At 23.3% G+C, this 20907-nt stretch overlaps 1 protein-coding gene and 1 long non-coding RNA gene across 4 annotated transcripts; one reads left to right on the plus strand and one right to left on the minus strand.

The window, feature by feature from the left end:
* Nucleotides 1-76: 76 nt before the first annotated feature.
* LOC102656430 lies at nt 77-2255 on the minus strand. The gene is made up of 3 exons (XR_003304802.1): nt 1989-2255; nt 1848-1912; nt 77-238 (listed from the first exon to the last, which is right to left on the minus strand). It is a non-coding gene; the product is annotated as an uncharacterized LOC102656430 (long non-coding RNA).
* On the plus strand, nt 295-20529 carry GlnS (glutamine synthetase). 3 transcript variants are annotated; one of them, NM_001170974.1, is given in 3 exon segments: nt 364-536; nt 17754-17944; nt 19426-20514. In NM_001170974.1, coding segments are annotated over 2 exon segments (1110 nt in total). In that variant the 5' UTR covers nt 364-536; nt 17754-17760; the 3' UTR covers nt 20352-20514.
* Nucleotides 20530-20907: the final 378 nt, after the last annotated feature.

Genomic DNA, 20907 nt, shown 5'->3' on the forward strand with positions numbered 1-20907 from the left:
GATATCTGGTTATTTCTTGAAGTTGCTCCGTTTTGAAAATTCATCTAGTAGGATTGGAAAAATTGTTTGTTAAAACTTCCACACGATAATCAGCGATGATTTATTTTAACCTTGGACAAGTTCAAGTTACGTCATTGAAAAAGAATCGTGAATAATTTCGGTCGATGGTTCGTAACTGACAAGTACCATGGTAACAGAGGCAGACAAGAATTTTCCGGCATGTAACAATCCAGTGGACCTACGATCACATCGGATAATCACTTTCAAGCTAGAAGAGGGGAATCGCAACAGTCGAGAGCGCGGGGTAAACGACGCGTGCGCCGAAACGCTTCTCTACATAAATATCGCAGCCGCGCTCTTACAGTAGTATCACAGACCGTACTATCAGACGCTCGTTGCCTTTATGACCAGTGCCTTTTAACTCTTTGCAACATAACACGATAAGACGCGACGCGCAACTCCGCTCCACAGCCATCGATCAAACGATCATCTAGAACATCACACTCTCCACGATTGCTGGACCGGCAATAATAGCGGTGAGTACAACAGTTTCTTGTATCGATATTCCATTGATTTTTTATCAAAGTGATTTGAAAAGAAAACAAATTTCGAATTCGATTCTTCTAAAAACGATCTAAAAATTTAGTTGGAAAAAATATTTTTATTTTATAATTGGTAAAAATATGTGATTTGATTTAATATACTTTATAAAATTGACAATTTTAATGAAATAGATATAATATAAATCTCGATAATCATTTGAGATATATGAATTTATATCATTTTTTTAGAATTAATAATAATTTTTTTTTTTTGTATTTATCCTAAACAATGAAAATATTTGATTTTAAATTAAATTTAACGAGATATAGTTTTTCATATTATATGAATTTGTGAGATCAAAAAAAATTTAAAAACGAAATTTTTTTAGTGAAATATATGTAATAATAATATATGAATAATAATATATATAAATAATAATGTAAAATAATTCATTTTTTTAATAAAAAAAAAAGAAAATCGATAATTCAATATTTTTTCTTTGTTTAATAAAAAAAAAGAATTATAATTTATGCTAATTTAAATTTTAAAGAGAAACATGATAATGACATAAGTATAAATAATTATTATTTGTTATATGAATTTTCCAGATAATATTTTTTGAATAATATATGCGTTTTTTTTGCACTTATGTGAAAAAATTAAAATATAAATTGTTAATAATAAAACTTATAGACATGTTAATTTGGCAATTATTTAGTAAGTTTTTTTTTTAGTTGCAATAATAAATATAAATTTAATTTTTTTTTAAAGTTTTAATTTTGTAATATAATTTATAATATCTAAATTTAAAAATTGACGTTTCAATAATATTCCGCTCAATACGAATTATTTTCATGCTAATATTCAATAATTAATTATTAAAGAATTTTATGATAATATATCTTTTCTTTATTTTTTTTTTATAATATTTAATAATGAATTATTTTATTAATATTTGAAATATTCTTTTGTCTTGAAATGACGGAAATGATTAATATATCTTTGTTAATCGAACAAAGAAAAGAAAAAAACATTGTCTTGCTCTTTATACGATACAAAAGAAATCTCTGATTTCTTAATAATGAATTGTATTTTGTATCTCGTATAAATATTTCATTGCTTCGATAGGCAGAGTTGAATCATCTGGAGATGATTGTATGGTTAAATTTGAAATAATATCTCTTTCACGAACATTGATCTTTTATAGTTGAATGGAACTGTTCGTATTATATATAATTTTCGTTTGTTCATAATGTTTACATTAAAAAATATAAAATTTGCTTAACAATTAATTTTACTCATACCTCGTATCTTTTTTTTTTTTTCCTTCGCATAAAAAATATATGGTTATTTTTAACTCTTAGTGACTCTGAATAGTTAAAAAATAATTGATTATTTGTTATGTATCCGTATATGCCAGTACATATTTATTGAATAATACTCACGGGAACCAATCGCGAACTAGTTATCGCACTAGTTATTAGAGAAATGTGTAAAATATGTATAACGATAAAATGATGAAATTGTAAATTATGATGCAAAATTCTTTTCAAACGTTTTTTTACTCTTAAAATGTTTTTTCCACTTTTCACAAACAAAAAGAAAAAAGAAAAATACTTTTTCGCAAGAATAATATTTATTCGTTATAAATACAGCTCGAGACCAACTGCGATATGTACGTATACGTATATAAATTGCTAGTGACATGAAATTCTAACCTCATTTCATTTTTGTTCACAACACGTAGAGAATGACATCTAGAAGAAAAATTGAGAATTCAAGTATTTAAAGAAAATGTTACATTGCTGTGGTGTGAAATTATATGGTTTTCACTGGATTCACTAGATCAGATTTTATCTTGATTTTGACAAATCGTACATATATTATATCCGTAATCAAAATTCAAACTCATATTGAATAAATATTATATCTATACTATCTAAAATTTTTTTTTTTTAAATAAATATTCTATTTTAAAACAGTTTTGTTAACATATCACATATGACTCAGGGGCGGTTACACGTATCACTGTCGATTGATGTCTATTGTTATCATAAAGGAAATACAGACTTCAAATATTATTATCGTTTATAACATATATTATAAAAAAAATTGTTTTTATTGTAAAAAATTAATATTATCTGTAAAATAGTTGTAGAACAGTATAACAAATATTAAGTTGTAATTTTAATTTCAGTATCCAAGATAAAAATGTTATATAACAATTATTATTTTATATATTCATTGTTAATTTCATTTTATATTTTAAATTGAAATTATTTATAAATTTTAATTATAATATTACTTTATACTTATTTAACATGAAATATTCCCTTAATGTTTACTGAAACGAAATATATTTTTTTCCAATTTTTTTTTCTTTACAACAATCTTTTATTTCTAACTTTTTTGCATTATTTTTTCTACTTTTTTTATAATTATATATATAACATATTTTCATATTATTATCATTTAAATAGCAAAATGGAAAAAATTCTTACATTATTTTTCTGTTAAACTTTTACTTTTAATAGTTAATTACTACATTTCTAACAATATAGTCCTTTTTAAAAAAGAAATGAAAATTAAAAAAAAAGAAAGCACCCTTTTTATTTTTCTTCTGTCTTTCTAGGTCTTAACAATCTATTTGTAAATTGTAATTATACACTCTTGTAGTTCTTCCTTTTATCATCCACCAATTATACTTGCAATTCATCTCTATCGATTTTTTTTCGGTGACCATCAGAAGAATTAACCGGCAGTTACGAGCAAGACACTGACCTACATCGTTAAAATAGAAGTTGTCGAATTGTATGAAATTTTCATTCAGCGTATTGGTTTGCATTTCCACCGATTGAACTATCCTACTCCCGCTTACGTGAAATACGATGCAGTTTCTAATATGCATCCAAATATATATATACGTTCACCCACTAGATAGATAATTACTATGATTCCAAGAATTTATTTATCCAATCAAAAAAAAAAAAAAAAAAAACGAGATACACAGAGCCATGAAAAGTCTTTAACCCGGTTTGATTGTTGATACAAATGTACCGATTCCAAGAATTTCTTATTATATGAAATATGTCAATCAAATAATATCTCACTTCTTTTCACGATAATCATGGAAAATTTTATTGCCAACATTTTTAACCGATGAATCATTATTTCTGTTTGAGAGAATTTAGATTGATTTAAATTATTTCAAAAAACTGAATCAATATTTGAATTATTATTATTAGTTGTTTCATAATTTTAATATGCATTTAAATTAAAATAAATATACAAAAAAGATAAAAGCAAAATATATTGGTTGATCCATTTCAATAGATCTAACCTTATTTATTCTTTTTTAAATTTTTTTAAATTTTATAAAGATTAATAAATATTATGTTATTGTCTAAGTTGAGTAAAAAATGATCAAATTGTGAATCTTCAATATTTCAAATATAAATAATAATAAGAAATTTGTTAAAAAAAAATATTATTCATTTTTGCTTTCGCGAAAATAAATTTTGAATATATTCTTTTGATATGAATGGAAAGGAATCGTTTAACATTCATTCGGAAATGATGCTAAATTAATTCATTTTAATTTTAAATGTAGTACACACAATGTTTTTCCCAGCAACAACACAATAATAACAAACACATGTCCTCTATAATATTCAAAACCATGCTATGATATCATCAAAATCTTGTTCACCAATGTTTTCTTCGGTATTAAGTATCGTGAAAATCATATTAAATACTTGTATCTATTTGCATAATGTGATACGACTTGTGATATTGAAACAACTTCCGTAAACAGTTTGGTTTAATCAGTTTTCTCCACTTCTCTCACATTTGTTTTTTATATTCATATTAAATGAAATAATTAATTAGTAGAAGAATTACAAGAATATATATTAATAAAAATAATTAATTTTTATGAAATAATTGATTAAACTATTCTATAATTAATTTTAAAATAAATTTGCAATGAAATTTATAATAAAAATAAAAATGAAATAATAATTAAACTTTTGATAAAAAAGAGGAAAGAAAATTAATAGATTTGAAATATTAGTACAACTAATTTATAACAATATATATTTGTTAGATTAAACATAAATAAATTTATGTATATGCAAATTATATATACAATAATATATATAATATATAATAAATATATAAAAATTATATATATAATAAAAAATATTTTACTTTTTCTTATAGAATTATCTATTTTCATTATGAAAAAGTATTTCATACACGTGTCATAATATTAATCGCGTGTCAATATCATAGCCAATAAAAAACATTATTGAAAAATAAACCAAGAGACAAAACTATACATGCACGTGACTCATTTTATCTACGATACACTAAACCCGACTGAGGTTGAAAATCCACGGTCATAGAAGATTGGGTCATTGGGTCTGGTGGAGATCGTGTGGTTATGTTTTCGCGAGTTTCCATGGTAATAAATCATCAACATTGAATCGATTCAATGCTCTTTCGTATTAACTAAGACTGGACGCGATAGCAGAAGGGAGCGATGGTAACACTTGTAATCATCAGGTGGCGCGTATCTCTCTATTCCTAAAAGTAACGAAACTGTGTCATCAAACGCTCGTGAACGAGTTTTGTAACACACAAGCCTGATCGTTTGGATACGAAATACGTGTTCCAAAAATATTAAATCCGATATCTTGATGAACAGATTACTAAGATTATCGTGTGTTTCGTGTGGTAATTTGTGCCCTTTGCTGTATAACAGTGATGTGTAGAGAAATTTCCAGAATTCGTAGAAATATATTTTACTTTGGATGTAAAATAAATCGATTTCAATTTGATCAATTCGAATACAAAAAAATAAATAAATAAATGTAAAAGATATTTAAGATTACCGTGTATTATTAGATATTTTACATAACGTAAGATCTTCTTTGATAGATATAAATGTATATTTTGATATTTCTAAAAGTTAAGATTGTTATTTTCGAAAATGAAACTGTAAATATATCAAATATCATAATTGTAGCAATACATTCTGTTGGACATGTAATCGATCGTTCTATACGAAGATGTAGAACGTTCTCATTTAAACTCTTCGAAAATAGAAGGAAAGTATTGACTTTACTGGAAGTGACACTGTTTCTTTATCCGTACTGTTTTTTTTTAAATTATAGGCTCAATAATATTTAATTTCATTTTTATTATTATACATCTCATAAAGAAATAATTATAAATAAGAGAAAAACGTTAGATAAAATTTTAGGTTATTTTAGGTCATCGTAGATAATAGTCATAGAAAATTTGAGAATTTATGTATATTATTTATACATATATATATATTGTAATAATTTGAAAAAAATTATACAAAAAGAATATCTTTTAAAAGATATTTTCCATTTTAAATGTACAAAGATCATCGATGCATTAATCTTATTAACAGGTAAATATATATTTCCTAATATATGAAAAGCTAGATATATATCATATTGAAAAGAAAAAAATTTGACTATATACTAATATTACTTATATATATATTATTATATATGTTTTTAACGTATTTTTAATCTTATCAATGAATTTGTTTTCTTCTTACTGATAAAACAACACAATAAAAAATATGATAAAAAATAAAAATACGTATAAATATATTTTGTATTACGCAAACATATTCATATGTAGAAATAAACACACAATGACAACACATAGTGAACGCGTGAAAAAATGCATACGATTATGGCGCTTTCATGCGGCGGAAAAAAGAGTTTCATTATAACTGACAATGACCAAGCATTTTGAGCGGGGAATTTCCAAGCCCGAAAGTTGAGTTTACTTTCAGTCTCTTTACACTTTAATATCCGAAACTAAAACAATTCTCACTAACATGTTATATATATTACAGTACAAGAATTTCTGAAATCAGTTATACACATATTTATCTATCAATTGCATTCGCAAACTTCAAAGTCTATAATGACCATATGTATATTTTAATAATTTTCACTGACTAAATTAAATGGTAGTGTCATTTTAATTTCAATTTAAATGTTTTTACATTTTTACATAGCAATGATTTGAAAAGATATTTATTGAATTTTGATAAAAATCATTTTTTTGTTTATATTAATTCAATATTACTTATATAACGAATTTAGATAGTTATATATTTGTAAATTTATATATAAAATTCTTGGTAATAATAATAATAATTAATAATGGAATAAAAATAAACAAATTAATCATATTAATATATATGTATATTTAATTGTATAATAATGATGAAAATGTATCAATTCATCAATTTAATTGTATAATTCAAAAAAAGAAAATAAATAATATTATTTTAAATAAATGGAAAGTATTTTAAATAAATAATTAATTGATGATTAATTTTCTTTATTAATTACTATGTAAATTAAATCGTTAAATAATATTAAATTGTATTTGAAAAAGATAGTATAACTTAAAGCTAAACATATTTTTTTTGTTTCATATTAATTAATTTTCAAAGATTCTTTTTACATTTACAAATACTTTCATATTAAAAAAAAATAATAATAAAATGTAATTTCATGAATCATGAAATATATTATTTTATGAATTTTATAAAAAAGATTATTAATTTATAAAATAAAAAAATATAATAATATAATAATCATAATAGATTCATACTATAATTTTCTAATTTTTATTTAACATATAATATGTGTATTAATTACTTATAATTATATATAATTGAATAATTTATTGAACAACAAGGAAAGCTTCATTATTTTGAGTAGTTTAATTACCGGAAACTGTTATATTGGTATTAATTATCAAAATAAAAACAAGGAAATGAAAATTGTAATGTTAGAAGGCCATTATGAGAGGCAACAAGCAAGGATGAATCATGATTTATAAAAAGTTCTTTTGATGCTTTGAAGTTGGCAGAATATCATTAACTATTAAAAAATTCACAATTCATTGCATTATCATTTAAATTATAAACATTGATTAATATAATGATTAAATTTAACATATAAATATAAATATGATACAATAAATAATAATAATAATAATAATAATAATCATAAGAATATCTAAAGTTTTTATTATTATTATTTTATTATTAAAAAAAAATTTACATTTAATTATATTTTCAACATAACTATATTGTAATACTGTAAAATTTGAATTACAACGTATCGATTAATCATAATTATCAGACACGTGCCAAAGCTTTTAAGAATGATCCTATAATCGAAAATATCGTAAATTTAATTTTAGAAACATGTTTTATTTAGTTTGTAAATATTAACTTCGATGCATATTAATGCATATTTGCATGGACGTTGTTGTATAATTAACTGGTTAATTGATTCATGTAACATGATTTTATAAAATGGATAAAATAAAAACATAGAAAAACTGTTTATATAATTTTCTCTAGATTCTTTTTGTAATGAATTATATAATTGATAATTAAAAAATACTTTTATTATATTAATTATACTTATTTATTTTCATTCACGTTAATTATAAACAATTCAATTTTACGTGTTTTACGATTCAATCTTCATTTTTAAAAAAAAAATTTTTTACAGAACATGATATTGCAGAAAGAATTTTTATAAAGTTTGTCATCGAATACTGTCAGCTCTTCAATTAATATTCTTTAATTGATTTCATGGCTTCTTTTCAATCTGAGTCGCATCAGCATGAAGCCATTCATTTCAATGTATTCCTCAAAAAACGATTGGAAAATTACTAAAGAGCATTGAAAACGCCAAGCGAATTCTTGAAAGCTTTACGAAATGTAAAATTTAGAATCAAGGTTAAGAATGACTTAAAATTGCACTGTTTAGTATCTTTCTAACTCTAATACTTAAATAATATTTCAAAATTTCAAAATTTTGGCATAAAATGATGTACTATGATTTTTCCACTTCATAAAAACATTCCTTGGCATTTGTATTTAGTTGCAAATGCTGCATTAAAATTAAACATTATCATTTTTATACGCTATTGCATAATTGAATAATTGTATAATGACGAATGAAACAATATTAATATTGTCTACACGTATACTATATAGAACAGAATATATTAGAATATCGTTTTACATGTTATTATATTATAATTATTCCATTTGTTTCCAATGTTATTTGTTTTTTGCACTTTGATAATCTTATTTCAGATTAATTAGTTCATTTAATTTTCTATTTAAAATCTATTCTTTTATTTTCTTTTCTTTTATTATCATTGTTATTTTATTCCAATTTATCTCAATTGAAGCAAAAAGATTAAAAGAAATTTTTTATTCATTTACTACATCTATTTCATTTGTAAAAAATAAAATTTTTTACAAAATTGAAAATTCACAAGTGAATTATAATAATTTAAAAAATATATATACATATTTATTCGTTATTTTTATCATATTAAAACAATTTCATCGGATATTAATTAAATATAAAGGAAATCAAAATTTTAAATAAATGATATATATAGATATAAAAATTATTTCTATCGAAATAGGTTAGTAGAACATCTTAGCATATCTTACGAATTAATAATTTACATTTTTGCATGCAACAGGACATGAATTTAATATTTCAACAACTTTTTTTTCGACAAAGTCTTATTTTGAATAATTATCAATACTTATCTTTCCTTGATTCGACTTGATATTTTTTCATACAAATACTTGTACAAATATTTTTTTCTTAATGACGTCACACGATAAAATTTATCGTATATATACACGTATTAGATCTGATTAAATAAAATACTGTTTATTTACGAACTTAAAATCAATATTTTAATAATATGATCAATAAAAAATAAATTCATTCAAATAGAATATAATCATTCCAGAAATCAAAAGTAAATTGTGTTGTTTTACATTTGAGACGATTAATTTATCAGTTGAAGATTTGTAAGATTTTGTATTATCTCATTTCACGTACCTATTTTCCTTATATTTTTTTTTTAATTAAATTTTAATGTCATAAATTTATTATCATTGAAAGAAATGTTTATTACAAATTGTATTTTACAGGTTTTATCATCGTATGAAAATATAGAAATAAATTAAAATTTTATACAAACAAATATAAGTATGATTAACTCCTTATTGATAAGATCTTTGATAGAATTTTTTTCTCAAAGATTGAGAATATTTCCTTCTGAATAGTAATTTACGATTTCTAACAGAACAATAGGATAAAAAAAAAAAAAAAAAAAATAACGATTTTATAAAGTACGATAACTAATTTTACAGACGTAAAATCAAATAGTCACTTAATAGTTATTTTCAAATATTTTTTTTTTTTTATATTATTTCAATGTCAATGATATTTGTCATCAATGATGTAAAATCATTTTATTTATATATTCAATTCATGTATTTATTTTTATTGTTATTGAAGTATTTGCAACTACCAATATTGTATAAGAGGTTATGAGAAATAATTTATTGCACTTACTTTGATTACGAATTGAAATCGATATATGTTTTATGTATATAAGTTACATCGCATGACTCTTGTATACCACGTAATGTATTAAGTTACATTGATACATCTCGATTGATCTTGAGGTTTGTCAATATTCGACAGTTATATACTGTACCAACTGTAGCACAACATATAGATAATTATTTACATATAAGAGATAAAACAGGAAACAAAATATAATATAATAAATATATTGTACAATGTATTTTAGATAAAAATAAAATAATTTATAAAGTAAAAAAGGAAGAAGAATAAAGATTTTAAAAGAAAATGCACAAATTTAAAATTTATCTTAAATGCAATAAAACCGGTATTCCTACTGGAATTCAGGATGGAAGGGATCACTATATAAATAATACCTGCCATAGTTTATGTTAGTGGACCAGCGAAGTATACCAGTCGATCTTTAGTAATTTCTTCTTTTCGCGTTTTAAAATTTCTTTTTTTGATATTTTCCTATTTTAATAGGTTTATTTTTGTATAAAATTAGAAAAAAAATTATCTTGTATTCGTTTTCTTTTTGTCTTTTTTACTTTGGATGGTGAATTTTAAGTTTGCAAATAAGTTAAATAAAAATTGATTATTACAAAAAAATTTGAGAATCGATTAAAAAATGAGCTCAAATATATTGGTAAAGTTGTGTGGAACTAAATTCTTAAAAAATGTTGTTTTCGATCGAAAACCAAAGTGGATCACCGTTGGCAGAAGTTTTAGGTTAGTAAGTTGATGACTTCGATTAACTAACACCTTTATCTTATCTTTTATTAACTTAATATGAAAAAATTTTAAATGAAAAACAAAGAAAATGATGGTCCAAATGGAAAAATATAAATGATTTTCAATTTAAAATATTTTTAAGCTTAATTTAATTGATCTTGTTTTTAAATTATATAAATATTAAGCATTTAATAAATTTTATTATATATATACATAATGTGTAAATCGTTTTTACTTATTTTTTAATATAAATTGATTCAGATAATAAAAAATTTATTATTAGTATGTAATAATTTTTATATATTGCAATATAATTAATTAATAATACTGTAAAATGAATTGAAGTATTAATGTCTTACTTTTGGTATTTACAATGTGATTTATGATATTTATATCTATATTATAATATAAGATATGATGTTCTTTGTGTACGATATCTATGATATCTGTGTACATATATTTATCGAGAAAATAATAGATTCAAAATCTTATCTTGTTCTTGACATTGTTTTTCTTTTTTTTTTTTTCTTTTTTTCTTAGATAAAATATCAATTGTTTATTTAATCTTCTTTTATATGTTAATTCGCATTCCTTAACATTAAAAAAAAAAAAAGGATTTACAATTAAAATTTAAAAATAAAAATATAAAATTTATAAAAAAATTTACAAAGGAATCTAAAAATCAAAAAAATAATTCTTTTATAATTTCTATCATCTAGATTTTTTTCGATAAATATATCGAATAATTTTCCAAAAAGATTTTTAAACACTCCATCGTCCAAACACTGGAATCGTTTACTTTTATTTTTATATTTTATGATAAATCAAAAACAAATATTGTTTGATTTGTGGAGTATAATAAAGTATTAAAAGTTATAAAAATTATAAGTATTTAAACTTTTCTTTCTGATTTATTATATAGATATAATCAGTAAATAAGTATTACTGTTTTATCGACTAAAGATATTATATCTGATTAAAAGAGATTACTACTGGTAATAAAGTGAAAACAAAATTTAATCATATAAACCTTGCAATATAAAATATATCTAGAATCATATTTAAAATTTAACGGCAATGAATTATAAAAAAAAGAAAATCTATAGAATAATTAAATTTATTATTAATTAAATGAAATTGTAATAATACATATTAATAAATAATATGCTCAAATGGCACACATCTTCTTTTCACGTTTCTTTTTATAGATAAGTAGAAGAAGAGATTTTCACTAGATACATAAGAATCGAATAAGTGTAATAATTTATTTAAGAAATGAGATAAAATTTCTCAATCAGAAAACTTATGAATGCCATCTACAGTATTCAAGGCAGTGTATAAGCTTGACATGCTTTCTATAAATGGCAGTAGAGACAAGGAACCGGTAAATTATGTGGCATGTTTTTTAATGTAATACATATAAGTGAGCAAAATGCTACAAGGAAAATAGTGTTCTTAATTAGGAAAATAAATAATGTTCACTATTTCACAACTACTGAAGAGGAATATGAATATATTTGGAAAAAGAAAATAAAATTTTTTCGAATCAAACATAGGGATATTTTTTGAAAAATAAAATTTATTTTCATTGTTATTTGAAATTTTGTAAAATTGATAAATAATAATCAAAAAAGCCAATTTTATTTACATATGAAAAATTGTCAAACTTCAGATATTCGAATTAATAAAAATAAAAAATATTCTTTGAAACATATTATTTCTTTTTTATTCAATTTTTTTTTTTTTGCATATAAAATCATGATTTGAGTGGATTAATATTTACATTATTTTTATCGACGATGTTACAACTATTTTTTTTGTTATTATCTTTTTAGAACATTATGAGCTCTCGAATGATAATTGATAGCATATACTTAATCGCGAAATAAATCTTAGTACTTAAATAAAAATCGAATATTTTTCTTTTTTTTTTTTACAGAAAAATAAATATAAAATAAAATAGATTTCATAATTGTATCATTTATATTGTTTAAAATAAAACATATATATTTTATTTATTATTTTTCGTTGATCATATTTTATTATTTATCATCATCATTTTAAGAAAAATATTGAAAAAAATTTAAACGATATCTTTTATTATAAATCACAGTCGAAATATGTTAAGTTTCAACGTTGACATATCGTCAATATGTCGACGATCGCTTTCACTTTCACACATAATGATTCTCATCTGTTGAATCACAACACTCTGTGTTCCAAGTATGTCGTGTATTATCGATTTATAAAAATACAATATTGATGATGATAATATTTCCAACACATCATTCATGTATGTACGAACGATACTAAATTTAATAAAAGAAACAAAATTTCATTGTTCAACATCAATATTGTGTACTGCTTATTATGCAATCATGATGTAACGGTAAATTGATCTGAAGTAACAATGTGAGAGCAACGAATAGCTTAGATGTTTCTCTAGAGTAGAGTTAAAAACTTGTTGACCGCTTGAAAGAATTATAGATAATAAATTCTTAAAAACGATAAACTATGTTTTAATTAAATGTGGGCATTAAATTTAATTTTCATACAAATAAAATTTACATGATAAATTACATATTCAAAACAAATCGGAAATAATGATTTCAAAATAAAATTTTTTATTCAATATTCGTATAAAAGTTTTATTAAATAATTCAGGTTCGTTCTATCATTAATGTAAATTTAATATACGTGATAATAATATTATTACTCTTCGTACGTAACATAATATCATTTGAAATTGTTCACGTATAACTAAACTGAGGATATTTGTGCGAATTAAAATTTTTACGAACACAAATATAGAAATAAAAATTTATTTAATCATTCTAAACATCATAATATATACTTTGCTTTGGATATTTTATATTTTTTCTTTTTTTTTGCATTCTATCGATTTTTAAATTTTTTATAAATATCTATAAACAGTCTATTTATAACAAATAGATAATGAAGTATATATGTCGTAGTATGTATGGATGAAATGTAAAATAAAAAATAAAAAATGTAGAAAAGATTACATATAAATTAAAAATACACGTGGAATAAGATATCGATATACAAATAAATAAGCAAGAAATAAATATGCAACTTTCAATTTTATTGCCATCCATAAATGACGTATTACACACATAACATAATAATTGTGTTAACTCTGATCTTTATTCTCCTTTTAATTCTAACACGACAAATTAAATTCTATAACACAAAAGGACAGTTATACAATTGTGTTTCTTATTTCAATTAACTCGTGAATCATTGATATACGTGCTTGTAATGTATACGACGTATAAAAATATCTGATTCATACATGCAAAAAATTGAATTGAACGAATAAAATGGAAAATACGTTGAGTTTTCTTTTCTTGCAATATACATAGAAGATGCATCTTTTGTTCGAAATCGAACTTATAATAAGAATACATGTGTAATATAACCTATAATAGTAACAGTATGACAACATAACCAAATAAAATGCTCAGCGTGAAACGTGTATTTTTGATTCTTTTATACTAGTGCGTTTTCTTGTCGCATTTATGAACAATGAAACATACAATATTTACAAAATTTTTTAATTTCTTAAATATGCCATTAATAACAAGTCTTTACTTTTTCTCTCCGTGTTTTTAAGTAGTAAATAATTCGTACAATTATGATTGTTTTAGAACTCGTTTACCGAATCATAAGAAACACGCATGAGCAGTTAATGTCGATTAAAGATGATTATATAATTACAAAACGAAAACGATTTCTTGATTGTGATATGTGCGCGTACATGAAACTATGTAATTTTTTTATTCAGAAACGAACATGCTAGTGGAAACTTTCCATTCATTCGTGGCAAAGAATTGTATAGTTTCTGTACCTCCTTTGTGTTAATGGATCACTTGGCCACTGATAGAAAAATTGGAATTTATTTTAAATATTATTTTATTTTATATCATTATTCTTCTATTGTTATTTTTAATTTTTTTTTGTGGCATGATGATGTGTTACATGAAATTCAAAAATTTACGTAATTATATACTCATTCAATATGTTCGTTTCGATTTAATCATCGAATTCTTTTTCTAAATCTATCGTAAATTTCGATCCTTTCATTTTTTTTCTTACTAATTATTAGATTTATTCGAATTTTACTTTCAAAGTTTCCATTGACCTCATTTCTCTATTATATATCTGATTTATTGAAATGAACAAAAAGTTTCACTTCTATTTAATCTTTCATAATTTTATAATTTTAATTTTTTATTTGCAAATTTTTTTCCTAAATTGACAATATACAAAATTTTAAAAATAATTTTTATCCTTTAAAATGACTTATAATTTGTTTAATTTAGATTTATTTTTTTTTTATAATTTATTTGTTTTTGTAAAAAATAATCTTTTATCAGATTAAATAAATTGCACGTGCTTAAATATTATGAGCGATAATAAATTAGCGATTAAATTAATATTTATTAATTTAATATTTCATATCGATTATTACGCAAGTGCTTATACAAGTTGTATCTCATAATGGGAGTGTTACCTACTTTGTAAAAATTTTTTAATCAAAATATGATCTTATTTTCTTAATGCTTTTAATTATATGATCGCAATAAATAAGTATTGAAATATGATGGAATATTAAAAAATTTTATATACGTTTATATTGTATATAATTGCCTCTCGAATAATACGCGATATTAAATCGCATATAATTTTTCAATTTAATATTTAATTGCATACCAGATTAACTACAATAATCTACAGTATTCCATTTATCTTTAAACCTTATTTATTGAAACGAAATTCTTGTTAATACTTAACTAAATGAATTGACTATTGAAATTACTTATCTTTTATTATCCTATCATAATTATTCTATCATAATTGAATGAGAAATTATAATAGTGAAGATAGAATCATTGAACTCTTTCACTGAAATATGAATGCATGCATGAACTCTCACTCTTATATCAATTGTTTGTTCCTTAATAGATAGAGTTATATTGTGTAGCTGAAAGCTATCTTTTATAATTTAATATCTAATTAATTGATGTTACATTTATAGTTTTATTATTATTCATAATAATAGCTAATAGATAAAAATAAATTGAATAATTAATTTATAATGCGTACTTACATGAAATTTTTGATGAAATAAAAACTTAACCTATAAATTAAGTATAGATTAAAAAGTAATTTCATAAAGATTATTTATTGAAAGATTTGTTTGTCATTGAATCAACATATGGAATATTTTTGATTCTTTCTTGCTTTTGATACAATGTAATTAAATTTTCATCATATAAAAAGAAAAATAAACTAAACTAAAACACAGAAACAAGAGAAGATTCCACAGTCACTTTAATTGCCAGATTTTTTTTCATTGGTGTACATATATCAATATAAACGCAATGTCGTTTTTATTAGCATTTAGTTGCTATTGCATTGTAAACAAAAATTTTATATATGTGTTACATTAATAATCGAAATATTTTTTTTTAAATTCAAAATATAAAGAAAAAAGAAAGAGAAATTGATAATTTATAAGATGATTTATTCTTTTTTAAAATATGAGACATAAAAAAAAATACATAAAAAATTAAATAAAAATATGATTTTTTTTCTTATTATATTTGAATATATGATTTTGAAAACATTTTATTATATATTTTATTATTATATTTTCTGAAATTTAATCCACAATTTAACTTTTTTTTTTTTTTGCATTTTTTTGTAATTTATGTGAAAATTGGTATGATAAATTGGTAAATGTATGTTGCCTTGACTACCAATTCACTTACAAGGTCGAATTCGTAACTTTGTGTGATTAACATTAGATATTCCGTATGAAATTTATTTAAATAAAATTTTGATCTTTTACAAGTTAAATAAGAGTATTTAATTATTTATTTGCATGTTAATTCTAAATGAATTAGAAAATACTACGTATAAAATAATAATTATAAAATAAATATCACGTAGTATAATATTTTTAAAAAATATTTGATTTAGAAAGTTATAGAAAAAGTTAGTTAATTTCATTAAATATCTTCTTAAAAATATCATATTTATTTACATCATTTGCATTTATATTAAAACATTTTTCATCATTAATATAACTTTTTGCTTTATATATCTAATCTTGCAAGTTTTATTATTTTTCCTTAATTTCATTCAAAATAGAAATATAAGCTTAAATAATCCAATTATTGATCACATCCTGTACACTCATTCTTTATAAAATACGCTTACAATCTGACAAATTTAAAATACAAACACATAGGTAGCGTGAAACTTTTTAATATATATTTACTATATTTTTATATTCTATTAGTTAAACCAGTCGTCCAAGGAAGAAAGAGAAAAAATAATAAAAATAGTCAAGAATGACCTTCGAAACGTTCGAAATATTTGCACGTGCGTGGTTGGGGTTATGATATCGGTTAAACTTTGGGAACGTCATTTGAACGCTTACTCGTAGGCGACTGGCAGCATGCGTGTATATTTTCCGGAATAACACGCGGTTCCCGCGTGAGTGATGCGTGATGCTTAATGCGTGTTGCGTGATATGTAGGCGCACCTCTCTTTCTACTCTATCGAAAATAAATCAAGAGAATCCTTTATACTTGTATACCGCTGCATCTAACACGTGCGAATAGATCCTCATTAATATTACAAAAATACGCGTTCCCGCTACCATGCGGCGCCACTATTCACCTAACTCTAAACCAATGTTCTTCGATAAATATCGAAATAAACGATTCGAACGTAAAAGTATGTAAAAGAATGTATTAGAAATTTTTTGCTATTTGAGACTGAACAAAAGTAGAACATAATTAAATCTTGAAATTATTTCTATTTTTTTAGAACGATTATTTATAATACGAGAAAATTAAAATGCAAGATAATCGAAATATGTGATGTTTGAATAATATATATGTATATGTATATTACATTTACAGAATATATTTATTTACAATTTTTATCATGTTGCAGCATTACAATGTCACGTGTCATACTGAGGGAATCGCCGAATGCGGCCTTAGACAAAACCTTGTTAAATAAATACCTCGACCTGCCTCAACCGGAAAATAAAATTCAAGCGAAATACATCTGGATTGATGGTACCGGTGAAAGCTTGCGAAGCAAGACTAGGACGGTAGATTTCGTACCAAAACATCCATCAGGTTATTTTATTATATTTTTTTTTGTAAAAATCTTAGAAATTTTTAATTCTGATAAAAATCTAATATTTTTTATTTTTCTTTAATCTCTGAATAAAATGTGTTTTAAGAAAATTTTAAAAGAACATTAAAAATTTATAATAATTTGAAAATAATTTTATTAGATTTCATTTGATCACTTGCGAAATTATATTTCATGATATAAAATATTGAACAGAAAAAATAATATTTTCTTTGTTTATGAAAAAAGATAAAAAATCTTATTATGGATTAAAAACACATAATGAATATGAAACAAAAAAATATAATATCTTTTAATTCATGAATTATAATTTATTCAAATTGATATATCTCATATGATATTCTTACGAGTATTCTCTTTCAAAAGGACACATACACCGAAAACCTCATTTAATATTGATTACAGAAACTTGACCATGAATACTTCTTAATATAATCTTATATCTTCAATAACTTTCATTACTTATTTATTTATCTCGTTTCATTGAAATATTCTTTGTTTCTTATATTCTTTTTGTTAAAAAAGTTAATCTAATATTAATTTCAAATTGCTTAATTTAAATTATGAAGATAAAAAATCTGATTTATTATATTTTCTACATTTATTTGCGAATAATATTGCACTTTTTAATTTATGTAAATGATGAAAGCAATTTCTTAACATTATAATAAATATGAACACTAATACGTAATAATTTGATTAATCGAAATTTATTTATATTCTAAATATATAATGTTTGTTGCATTCAGTTATCAAACAAATAATGCAACATTATTATCTAATTACATTAAATTATTATATCACGATAGGAATTATTGGATAAATTATATTTAACATTTTATATATATTAACATTTATTTACATTTCGAAATATTCATCATTTTCTTCATTTTTTGTATATAGATGTAATTCACGAATAATATAAAATAAATGTTAATAACATACAATCTGTTAATTATTACTGCTTTTTATACTGGATACATACATATTAATTTCAAATATTTCTTAGTAAACGAATAATCTTATTAATATTTATGATATTCTACATACCATTAATTATAGCGCATAAAATATAAAAACATTTGAATATCAATGATCAATAGATTCGATTATGCAAGGTGAAATGATCGTTTGTCCTTTAAATTATAAAATAGTATTGATATTCAAATATATTTCATTGATTGAAAATCGTAATTATGTTTTCCTGCTAATCTTTTGGATTATAGCAACTTTTCAATATCACTTAACTGAATCAGTTTAATATTATTATTTTTAAAAGATTATATTATTAAAATTTTATAAATTTAATATTATTAATAGATCAGACTGATACTGTAAAGAATTCCATATTATACAAATTGAAGTAAAAAAAAAAATACAAAATTTATATCAATTACATATTGGAAAATATTTGCTTAATCAAATATTATATATAATAATATAATATTCAATTTCTTTTCAGATTTACCAATATGGACCTTCGACGGTAGTTCAACTTACCAAGCAGATGGCGCAAACAGCGATATTTTCCTTTGTCCAGTGGCAATTTACAACGACCCCTTTCGTCGTGGAAATAACAAATTAGTATTATGTGATACCTACTACAGTGACATGACCCCGACTACATCCAACAAACGTTCCAAATGTAATCAGGCTATGGAAGCTATAAAAGATGAAGATCCATGGTTCGGAATTGAACAAGAATATACTTTCCTTGATTTTGATGGTAGACCACTTGGTTGGCCAAAAAATGGTTTCCCTAAGCCGCAAGGACCTTATTATTGTGGTGTAGGCGCCGACAAAGTAATTGGTCGCGAAATTGTCGAGGCTCATTATCGAGCTTGCCTTTATGCTGGCGTAAAAATTGCCGGTACTAATGCAGAAGTTATGCCCTCACAATGGGAATTCCAAGTCGGCCCGTGTAGCGGAATATCTGCCGGAGACGACTTATGGATTGCTAGATTTATTCTTCATCGTGTAGCTGAGGAGTTTGGTGTGGTTGTTAGTTTAGACCCGAAAATTATGGATGGTTCGTGGAATGGTGCAGGTGCACATACAAACTTCTCGACAAAATCGATGCGTGCCGAAAATGGCATTGCCGAAATTGAGAAAGCAATTGATAAATTGAGCAAACAACACCTAAGGCACATTCAAGCGTATGATCCACGCGGAGGAAAAGACAACGAGCGACGTCTGACTGGAAAATGCGAGACCAGTAGTATATACGATTTCAGCGCTGGTGTGGCCAATCGTAATGTTAGTATTCGCATTCCTCGTGGAGTTGCTGAAGAAAAGAAAGGCTATTTGGAAGACAGAAGACCTAGCAGTAATTGCGACCCTTACTCGGTGTGTCATGCTTTGGTGCGCACTTGTGTCCTAAATGAATAAAAAAAAAAACTTCAAGTTATTTCCAAACAGGCAGCGGAAAGGAGAAATTGGACGAAAAATTTTGTAGTGCAATAGTGATCGTACCTTCGTGAAGCATATTCTATGAAAATGTATAAAATTATTTCTAAAATTAAAAATGTAAAAAAGAAAAAAAAAAAAAAAAGAGGATAAATGCGAGCGAGATATTTGATAGAAACATAAATTTACTTTTTCTTCTTTTGTTTTAATGAATTTTGCAAAATTTTTGCAAATCAAACGATTTATAGTTTTTATTTAATATGTTTAAAGGATATAATAAGATCGTTAAAATTATATATGTATACATTAAATATTAAGAGAAAGTTATTTTTCGATTATTTTCCGCGCACAGAATGTTTAATGCTTTTTACAGTTATTTAATTATAGCATCGCAATAAGATGAATTTCATTTATTATATCGTTTAATATATTGCATAAATATTTTGAAATCAGAATGATTCATCAACTATTGTTCATAAATCTTGGTGCTCATAAGAAGAAAATAGAGAAGAAAATATGTATATCAAATATGAATATG

The sequence above is a fragment of the Apis mellifera genome, linkage group LG6 (assembly GCF_003254395.2).
Source record: "Apis mellifera strain DH4 linkage group LG6, Amel_HAv3.1, whole genome shotgun sequence".
Lineage (NCBI taxonomy): Eukaryota > Metazoa > Arthropoda > Insecta > Hymenoptera > Apidae > Apis > Apis mellifera.